Consider the following 11,010-nt stretch of genomic DNA (forward strand, 5'->3'; position numbering starts at 1 on the left):
ACAAGGGTTTTTAAATCATACCAAACAATAGTTTGTACAAGACTTTTTAATTTTAGTTATTCAAGAAGTTTGATGACAGAGTGGTCTACTGTAAAGACACATAAATCATGTTGTGAGTGTATTTTCATACAAAACTAACCCTAATGACATACATCTATTTACAACCACTTTTTGAAAGTGCTATACAACTACAGTAGTCTTTGGTCTTAACTTGTAATGCCAGTCTAAGCTTGTCTAACTTTGTCTAAACTTAAATATTTCCAGCACCACACTACTTCAGCAGTCTTTTCCAAAAAGTGTAAAATATACTTGGCTTTATTTAATAAAGCTACAATATACTACATTTTAGGAATCTGCACAAACAGTGATGGTATGTGCTTATTTTAAAATGCTGTGTAAAATAGGTAAAATTTAAATGCTACTCTTAATTTGAAGGAGTTACTATAATAGAAATCAGTGACTTTTAAGTTTCTCAAATTAAAATCATATATACACTCTTAAGAGTTCCTATTTGAGGATATTTAGGATACCACAAACATTATATATATTAATAAATAGTGCACAATAATACATTTAGTAAACAGTGCCAGGAATAATGATCCGATAAATAAATGTGAGGTTTTAAATTCTGCAAATGTTAATTTTCAGTGAGAACTCCTACTACAATACATTTTTACAGCAATAGTTTATGAATATAATTTTTTGAAAAAAAAAATATACATTGATTTCTGAGTTTTGCTGTAACAAAGAAATTGTTCATTCGGCTCAACAAAGTTAAATGCTTTTGATCTTAAAAGAACATAAAAAACATTGTTCTTCTCTCAGTTAATATTAAGAATTAATGCTTCACGACTTTAGCTAAATATGCAAAAAGCAAAGAAAAAATATTTCAAATTTGAGTGTGGTAAAACATTTACGTTTGGTGAATTTGTACTAAGAATTGACAAACAGAAAAAAACTTTGTAATTCCTTATTTCTACCAGATGATTTATATGAATATGAAGACAAGACATACAATGAAATAGTATATTTCATAACAAGAGTAGAAAGTGAGTCATTAAATATTTGAGACCATTGAATTGCGTGATTTATCGAGCACTTTAAATGATCGAGAATTTGTATAGACCCACTTTCACTCGTGTTTTAAATGTTACTTTTTGCTACACTACAAAGAATAATTATTTTCTTCATTACAAAACTCATAGAATTAGAATTTAGGTTATGCCTTCAATTTAAAGTTAATGTTTACTTTAGTTTTTGAAAATTGAAACAGTTAAAACAATAACCAATATTTGATTGTTTACGTTGGCAAAATCCAAAAAAGATAGTAAACATTACTTTTGCATAGTAAACATTCTTTAGCCTTAGTAAACAATGTATAACGATAGATTTTCGCAGGTGATAAACATGCAACGAAAACATGTCATTTCACAGTAGTGTAGCAAAAATATGATAAACATAGCTGATTTTGGTTAATCTTTGTAAACAAACTAATTCAACCAGTGTGTCATCTAAGGACTTCCTTATTCCTTTCACTGTATAATTAAAAGTGGTTAGTTATAACTGCTTTGGATTCCAACAAGAATATAGTCAATGGATAGAACTTGTGTTTCTGTAATAATGAACTTTTTGTGAATATTAATTTTAAATCATAACTAGAGGGCCCATGCTGCTCCGCAGCGTAGAAATAAATATTATATCCAAGAAATAATTAAATTTAAGATTTTTGACTGAGTAATACAGTATCTTGAACATAACTGATTCAAATAGAAGCTCAAATTCAGCCCCATAATTTACTGATTATTTTGACTTGAGTCTAAACACATAAAAAAACTCTAGGAAAACCTTATAAAAAATTTTTATGATGGTTGTTCACCTTGTGTTTACTTACTACTCGTCCGATTTGAAACACTAATAGCTTAAATGAAAGCCGGTATTTCACTGAAGGTTCTTAGACCAAAATACATGGGATTGTATAATTATAACTGGTCAAATAAATCTTAAATTCAAGTAAGAATTAGAAAATAAATCATATTTATGTTTTTTAGTCAAGTAATACAGTAGATAAATATATGCCGATGCCTTGATGTGAGATCTGTGAGGGCATACCTTCAATTTGAGACTTCAATCATGAAAATCGGTCAGGTAGAAGAGCCAAACGAACTCGGAAAAGAAAACCCAAATTTAGCTCCCATAAGAAATACATGGGAAGAAAATTTCGATTAAGTATAAGGCAAGTGGGACAGTAGATAAATATATGCCGATGCTTGATATTAAATCTGTTTATGCATACCTTCAATTTGAGACCTCAATCATGAAATTCGGTCAGGTAGAAGAGCCAAACGAACACAGAAAAGAAAAACTAATTTTTTTAAATATATAAGATGATACATACATACATAATTAAATCACCCCTTTTCCATTTTTCAACGATTATTATTTATTTATCATTTGTTGCATTGATGATTGTGCTAAGTGAAATAAAAGCAGTATAATTTTTGATTTATACTACTGAATGTGAGAATTTTTGAATTAAATTATATCGTTCAGTATATTATTATTTTATTTAAAAAATCAACATATAACGTAAGTTTATTGTAGATGTTAACCTCCGGGTTGCCAAATAATATTAAAAGAGGTTCAAATACCAGCTATTAGGAAATCCAATGTTGTAAACACAACTAGTTTCAGCACCTGTGTAGCACCATCATCAGGCTGTACAAAGACGGATTTCTTTCTTCATACGAAGGGCGTCATATTGTCCAACACGAAAATAATAAAAAGACATTTAAACACGAATACGAGACATTTATGGTCTGGACTCAAAATCCCACCGGGTTAGCATTGTCTGTTTTCTTAACTGATCAGTTACCACAAATGTCTTGTATTAGTGTTTATGTCGTGTTTAAATGTCTATTTACTATTTTTGTGTTAATCAATATGACGCCCTTCGTTTGAAGAAGGAAAACCGTCCTTGTACAGCCTGATGATGGTGCCACACAGGTGCCGAAACTAGTTGTGTTTACAACATTGGACTGCCTAATAGCAGGTATTTGAACCTTTTTTAATATAATGTAAAAGTGTTTTCTTTGTGAAATCATAACTAAATCATAACTAAAAACTAAAAGTGTTTTTATCATAACTAAATAATGACATAGAAATTGTGGAAGAGAATTCCCTCGTTATTAAGAAACTTAATTGCGCTGTATACGTGTTTAAGTAAATTTTCTTATTTTTTACACTGTATCAGAAAAATATATTGTTTGAAATGGAAATAGCAGAAAATTTACCACCCAAGGATGAATACAAAAATTATTCCTAGAACAAAGCAAACTAATTAACAAACTAAAAATATTTAAACATTCAACGTGTTAAAAATAATAAATGCACTCTAAATTAAACAGAAAAGCATAAAACTAATAAAGAATTGTCTGGTTTTTATACAAATGAATAGATTGGTAACCATTTGGAGTTGCGCTTCCCGGGAATAAGATACCGCTGGAAAGAGATTTACTCATGCCATTTGAACCGGTCGCTACAAACTCAATTTCCTGGAAGTTACGAAGTCTCTGAACGTCTTTGTCTTTGCGAATCACCTGAAACAGTTAAAAAAAACTGATAAGATACCTTAAATCTCCTTTGACAAACTCTTTGCAATGTTGTACACTTAAAATAAAGGCATAATTCAAAATAATAATCTACATAAGACACAACCTAAAACATCAAGTAAAAGTTACACTGTGTGTCTCAAAAGTACCAACTCCCTGTTATTCATTTTTATTATTAGAGATAAAATTTTAATATTCAGGGAATGTTTATATGATCAAATAAGGAAGTTTTTGGTGTATGTAAATTTTCACCTCCTCCCCCCCAAAAGCGGTAGTTTGGGGGTGAGTCAAAAATGTCAATTGGTAAACCTTTATCAAGTTATATAGAATAAAAGAAAAACAATTGCACCAACTAGAGGTCTCTACCTTAATCATATAAAAAGTTATGGCAGTTCAAAGTATTAATTTTTTTCAAAATAAAATAAAATACTTAGTTACCTATGTAAATAAATGAAGAAAGGATAGCCTACTTATTCAGGTGAAAAGTGAAAAAGTACCTTGATTAAATTTGAGTTAACTGCTCAAAGTCACAAGTCCAATCACAGGTTAAATCCTGTCCCGAGGTGACGGGGCAAGGGTAGCAACCCTGCTTGACCTCATTTGCCAGGCACTCACTTCAAGATAAAAGCTCTGTCAGTTTGCTCCCGGCCGTGATACTTTCCAAATTGTAAAAAACTTATTTTATACTTCTAAGAGAAGCACTAAGATTAGTTTGTCTGCCAGTTCTTTGATCATATAAACATTCCCTGAATATTAGTTTTGTTTAAGGAAAGGCTGTAGTCCTTTTTCTACAATTTAAAATTCCCTGAATATTATAATTTTATCTCTATTAATAAGAAAAATAACAGGGGTGTGGGACTTTTGAAACACATGGTATAAATGTTGTATGAAATTCGTATAATGGTAGAAATTTAACGGAAAGGATGCAAAATATGAAATTACTGGTATTTTATTCCAACTTCCTAAAAATTGACAACTTACTGTGTCCGGCAGTTTCCTGATGCGGATCACTTGGCTGGGAGTCAGGCCGAGCTCGTCGCAACACGTTCGCAGTAGAGTGTAGTATGTGAGCTCAGTAGTTGGTAACTCTACCTCGATAAAGTCTGGGTCCCCGCAGTTCGCAATACGAACCTTAAGCACCAATTCTGTGGGACAAAAATGTTCAATGTCTCAACATTTTTGATTAGGTAGTTAAACAAACATAATTAAATAAAATATAGCGCTGAGGGTCAAAGAAAAGAACGAAACCACTAAACATACGTCTTTATGTAACGTAGAATATCTTATTTTGAGAAGTGATGTGTCGGTTAAGGTGATCCTAGGAAATTTACCGTTACCAATAACCGATTATAAAATTTCAGTAACAGTAGGCCAATTAAATTATTGATGTGTCTTAACATGAAACATTAGACTAAATTGTTATAATCACTGTGACATCATAATTATCTAGTTATAACGGAAGCATAGTGTACAACGTTGCAATCATGACAACATTGAAGACAAATTTCGTAATCACGGCAACTTAGCCATCATTTCTTGTAGTTGTGATTATCGTACCATGTGAAAAGAGAACCAATGCAACACCTGAAATTAAAGGTTGCTCGTACATGGAGTTTTAGCGACAAATAGTAATAAAATTTCCAGATATTTAAAATAATAAACGATTCCCAGATTTCTGGTCTGCTGGACAGTAAGAGGTGTAGTAAAATTATTTTGTTTGGCATTACAAACTATGATAATTGCAATACTTGAAAACAGTTTGATGTATTATTTAAGTCACAAAGTTAAGTTCTTCATTGTTAATTTGGTTTTGGATTTGAAACACAAGGATAGCCAAAATTTTATGGCTGCAGGGAAGGTAAAACTTGTCCTTTCAGTAATCATGACTATAACTGTGATGATGGCACTATTGTGATACTCTCCTACTGTCACAGCACAAATGTTAAACACTCCTGTAATAAGAATCAAGATTTTATTAACCATTAGATAACACGGTTACAACAGGCCAATTACAAAATCGGCTACCACATTGGGGGTAACATTATTGCTAAGAATTTCAGACTAGAACCTAAAGGAAAAAAATACCTTCAATCGGTGATAAATGAGCATTGGCTGGATGACTGGCGGCATGGGGAAGTTCACCAGTTCCGTTTTGTTTGCGATGATTCATTCCGTTGACTGGATAGAGATCGACTTTCCCATTCAAAGGAGGGTTTTTCAGATAGTTGGGCGCTATTGGTAGACTTGGTTCTTCAGGCGATGAACCATCAGCACCTAAGAAGGAATTATTATTTAAACACTATAACACATAAACATTAATAAAAAATATAGTGCATAAATCACTGGTGACTAGTTTTAATCAACTTCAATAAGAAGCTTGATCATGCTCATAAATAAACAGTTTGTTGTCTAATTTCAGTAAATTATTAAATTCTTCGGCCAGATTGATAATAGTGTCCAGTAAACAATCAATTTATTATCTATGTTAAGCTGATATTTACTTAACGAAAGATTAAAGAAGTTAACCGGTCAAAATTGGGCAGTTAATTATCTAACGACGGTTTAGTCTAAACTAGCTCTAACGGCGAATGGTGAAATCCGATTTCGTCAGTTAAGAGCTAACTGCTGTAAGAGCAAGGCTTAACGGCGGTTTAAGTGTTTGGTGAAATCGGGCCTTAAAAAATTATGACTGTTGTATAAAAGTTACTAAAACTAGTGGGAAAGCTCAAAGGTGACTAATCTAGAAAACAGCTGCGGGGTTCTTCCAGAGCCGTAGTTTATGGCCTGATCTAGTCTCAGGTACACTGACACTTAGGAGACAGGTACAATACTACAAGACAGGTTAAATACTATAGTTAATTATTGTGTAGTCACTAACCTAAAAGCTGACGAACTTCAGGTTTTGTTGCCAATGACAAGGGAGTTTCACCTTTCTCTGCTACTATAGTTTTGTCTGCGTTGTTCCCCAGTAAGATCCGGACGATATCTACATGGCCTCTCTTGCAGGCCCAGTGTAGTGGAGTCCTACAAAAATAAAAATAGATATATTTGTAGAAACACATACTGTAACTATATCAATTTTAGAACTCCTACTAGTGCTAGTTATTATTCAGAGAATGAGTGTCAAAACTTAGCACGCCCTCTTTGTTAGTAGCCTAGGTAGGCTAAATGAAAGCCAAGCTCTTCTACCTATAAATGAAATAACTAATTTATGTTAAATATGATTATACAAACAATGGGACTATCAAAAAGACCTTGGTAGAAAGCAATATTAACCTGGCTTATTATGCTAGTTTTTATTTATAATGCCAGTAATTTATTCCTTGTGGTTATATATTTACCCCAAAGGCTGAATACAAGATGTATTAACCAAGAAAATTACCTGTCTATGCATGTACGCATGTAAATTTGACAAATAAATGCTTTATGTCTTATGTCATAGCTAATCGGCAAAATCTGTGATGGGTTCAACTTGTTACTTTACTTTACAAAAACTAAATACCCCCGCCGCAGCAAACCTGCCTAGAAGCGAATTTCCATGCTTGAATTGAATTTACACTAAAATATCTCCTTAAAAATATCACAATATGATTCCTTATTCAATTACTGTAGCATTAGTTTAACAAAAGTACTTAGGTTTGCTGCAACAGGAAGGGTTTAAAAGTGTTTTTTTTTTTTTTTTTGAAATGTAATAGGCCTACAGTATGTATTTTAGTATGAAATAAATGCATTTTCAAAATTTGATCAAAATACTGTATGTTCATAAACAAGCAAACTACAACAGTTATTTATTATCCATAAGAATAACATGGGGATTTTAAATTTCCAATTAGCCTATTATTTTAATTTTCTCCGTAACTATTCTAAGGTGCATACAGTAGAACCTCTTTAATCCGAACTAATTGGGACCGGGGGTAGTTCGGACTATTGAATAGTTCAGATTACAGAACATATTGTTGTTTTTACATAACAATAGCTAGGGAAAAGTGAAAAATGCTTTATAAAGTAAAATACAGTGTTTATTTAATACAGTAGTAAACATAGGGAATAAAAAGTACTGTACATTACAATTGAAATAATTACAGTGCGTATATCAATAAATACAGTATACAATAAAGAACTACTGTGTACTGTGTAAAAAGTACAGCAATGAGGCGTTCGGATTACAGGGGTTCGGACTAAAGTGGTTCTACTAATGATGTTTCAATATAGCCTACTAAATAATTTTGTTTGTTATGCTCTATAACTTAAAATGGTTTGGACAGAAATTACAAAATTTGTTTTAGTTTTTAGAGTCAAAAATGGGAAACGCCAATTTTTACCCCATAAAACCCTCCATAAACCCCCGTTCCCATGGTCTAATGAACAGTACAGAGACTTTAAAGCCAGGGGGCAGCGGATATCTCGCGAGAATCACACTACAAAGCTTAGCATTTTATTTCCTTTCATGGCAAAATGATCCACGTGATAACTGTAAGTTTTGAGAGAAAAGAACGCCTAGATCGCTGATGGTTGAGGTTCTTTGAACACTGTCTTTTATATTTAAATACAATTTTTATTCTGACACTGGTAGTGTAACTGTATTAGCCTTAGCCTAGTGGGGCAAACTTTCTTAATTATTACCTTGTATATGTCTTACACATTCGTAACAAATATGTGAGAAGAGAATATGTAAAATAACATTAAAAAACGACTGGATTAGAACTGCATGCTACAATAGAATAGTATGATTAAAATTGATAATTAAGTTCTCACCAGCCGTTTATTTTATGTTTGGCATTAGGATCTATTCCTTTCGCAAGTAATTCAGCAACAGCGTCAGTATCCCCAATACATGCAGCTTCTCGAAGTTTTTCTTCGAGTATTTTAAGTTTTTCCATTTCTTTCCAGGAGAGTAATTAAAGTAAACACAGATGCAGACAGAAAAATAGAAAGTTTGAGCAGACGATACTTTGACATGAGGCCACCATTGACCAATCACTTGATTTTTTTATCAAAACTAATGCCAACATTACTTCAGTATATAAATCAGGGGCACCAACAAAGAGAGAGAGAGAGAGAGACAGAGAGAACTATTACATAAGCATTGAGCTTAGAAATAGTTTCACAAAATTAAAAGTTTGTTCAAATACATGTTTTTAGCGAATTTTCCTATAGGGAAGTAGCTATTACCGTAGGTGGTAGGACCTATGCTCGGGACCGATTTACCTATTCATTTTGATGTCCCCAGAGGCCAAAAACACCATTCGTTCAAATATATATTTAAATATATATATGTGTGTGTGTGGCAGTAAACGCGATAACTTGAGTAGTTTTTGTCCGATTTTGATGAAATTTGGTTTAAGTAAGGCGGGATAAACTTGAATGAGTTCGCGAACCAGCATGATCGGACCATGGAAACGGGGTTTTATGGGGTATAAATTGGGGTTTCTCTGTGGTCAGTGAGGTAACTTTTTTAGCCAGAAAAGTAAATGGGCCGCAGATGCCATAGCCCTCAAGTTTAGCAATCAATAGACGATGGTCTTTTCTGCCGAAGGCTTTGTTAAAACCAGATAGACACAATCAACTTGGGAGTGTTCGCTAAATGCTGACATGATTACATTTTGGAAAACGAGGAGGTTTGTGCAAGAGGAGCGACCCTGGATGAAGCCAAGCTCAAACAAAGGCTTTCACAAATTTTGGACAGGGCAGACTGAATGACAATATGGTCTATAGCCTTTGATATTGTTTTTGAAACCCTCTTTAAAAATAGGAACCACTATTAAAGCAATGCTTCAGCACCGTCGGAAAAGTTCCCTCTGAGAGAAGTTTTGCAAAGTAAATTTGGAGGTGGGGTATGAGAGCAGGGGCGCAGTACTTCAGTACAGCAGGTGGGATGTCGTCTGGGCCGGCTCCTTTGTTCGGATATAATGGTTCCAACTTTCTCTGCACATCCAAAGCTTGAAAATTACAGTTGCTTATTTATAGATTCAGACCAAAATCAAAAGTGGGCAGTGGAACGTCAGTCACTCTGAAGACCGAAGAAAAATATCTAGAGAAAAGGTTGCATTTGCCTCAGTGGCTTCAACTGAGTCAAGAAACACAGAAGATGGGAGCGAAGATGAGTTTCTTTGGCATTTAACATATGGCCAGAAGGACTTTAAGTTTTACTAGTTTGAGGGGATACTGTTCTCGATCTTGCCGTGATAAACGGAGTGACATTGAATTGTTTGTAACTTGCAGACTCTTCTTATATTTTGGAAGTCCAAGTAATCTTGACGGGATAGTGATGATCCATATATTTATATTTCTTATGTAGGAGTAGAGCCTTCTTAGCTATGATTAGTATTTTGAGGTTATTGGAGAACCAATGTGGAAATTTTGAGCTAGATAATTTTTTTACGGATTTGTTTGATACTTACTTGATACTTGATGATGTCCCACTAGCATCGCTCCTGCGACGTGGTCGTCAAATGGGTAGATAAACAATAATAGGCCTAATTGAACAAATCTTCTACTTTAAAATAGGCCGCTTCACATAAATATTCTTTTAACATCTTCTTAAATTTATTGAAATTTTGCTCTTGGATAATGTTCCTTGGCAGTGAGTTGTAGATCTTGACACTACTAAAATATGGGCTCTTGCTGGCCAAAGTTGAGTTAACTTGGGGTACATGTACTTGATTAGCTCTTCTCGTGTTGTACTGATGGACCAGATTGTTTGTGAAAAAGATGTCCGGATTATTTCTCACCAAGATGGCAGATTCTAAAATAAATAGCGATGGGAGGGTTAAAATTCCAAGGTCCTTGAATAGGGGCCTACTGTGAGCAAGACGTTGAGCACCACACATTCTCCTAATAATTCGTTTCTGGAGGAGAAAGATCCTATTGGCCATGGTACTACCTCCCCAAAATACTATTCCATAAGATATTATACTGTGAAAACATCCATAATAAACTTTTAACAAAATGTCAGTCTGGACCAATTTCTGGAGCCTAGTAATTAAATTGATTACAGATCTTAATCTTGAAGCTATTGAATTAATATGTACATCCCACTTTAGATTTTCAGTTATGTGCAGGCCAAGATATTTTACTTTTTCACGGGAAGTGAGTGCAACCCCATCTAGCACTAGTTGAGGAGCTGGTTCAGGTTTTTTCCTATTGTAAAATTCTATAAGGTTTGTCTTATCAGAGTTCAAGATCAAGCAGTTTTCGTTACACCAATTTTGCATTTCAATTAGACTAGATTGAGTATCTTCAATAAGACTGACACGATCAGAGTTACAGATTAGGTGACATACATCGTCAGCAAAAAACCACACATTCCCAGATGTTATGGAGCCAGGTAGGTCATTAACATAGAGCAAGAACAATAGAGGCCCTAGGTTTGATCCCTGTGGGACACCCACATTCATGGCAG

At 33.7% G+C, this 11,010-nt stretch overlaps 1 protein-coding gene across 2 annotated transcripts; it reads right to left on the minus strand.

Moving 5' to 3' along the window:
* Positions 1 to 3,266: 3,266 nt before the first annotated feature.
* LOC129001333 (ankyrin repeat domain-containing protein 40-like) lies at positions 3,267 to 8,570 on the minus strand. Of its 2 annotated transcripts, none has more exons than XM_054428602.1 (5): positions 8,364 to 8,570; positions 6,487 to 6,632; positions 5,694 to 5,882; positions 4,590 to 4,753; positions 3,267 to 3,596 (listed from the first exon to the last, which is right to left on the minus strand). In XM_054428602.1, exons 1-5 carry the CDS (start codon positions 8,486 to 8,488, stop codon positions 3,417 to 3,419), a joined length of 804 nt encoding a protein of 267 aa, XP_054284577.1. In that variant the 5' UTR covers positions 8,489 to 8,570; the 3' UTR covers positions 3,267 to 3,416. The 2 variants fall into 2 exon arrangements, with proteins under 2 accessions (XP_054284577.1, XP_054284578.1); XM_054428603.1 differs by lacking the exon at positions 8,364 to 8,570 and adding an exon at positions 8,232 to 8,313.
* Between the last annotated feature and the right edge of the window lie 2,440 nt (positions 8,571 to 11,010).

Source organism: Macrosteles quadrilineatus, unplaced genomic scaffold (genome assembly GCF_028750875.1).
Source record: "Macrosteles quadrilineatus isolate MER2022 unplaced genomic scaffold, UCM_ALF_1.0 Scaffold_8__2_contigs__length_117827958, whole genome shotgun sequence".
In the NCBI taxonomy this organism is placed as follows: domain Eukaryota; kingdom Metazoa; phylum Arthropoda; class Insecta; order Hemiptera; family Cicadellidae; genus Macrosteles; species Macrosteles quadrilineatus.

What these genes read in the sequence shown, in the direction of transcription:
- LOC129001333 (XM_054428602.1), bottom strand. Translation starts at nt 8,488, where the DNA reads ATGGAAAAACTTAAAATACTCGAAGAAAAACTTCGAGAAGCTGCATGT. An exon ending in AAACATAAAATAAACGGCTG is followed by an intron (nt 6,633 to 8,363) that starts GTGAGAACTTAA and finishes TTATTTTTGTAG; the next exon opens with GACTCCACTACACTGGGCCT. An exon ending in TGAAGTTCGTCAGCTTTTAG is followed by an intron (nt 5,883 to 6,486) that starts GTTAGTGACTAC and finishes ATTCCTTCTTAG; the next exon opens with GTGCTGATGGTTCATCGCCT.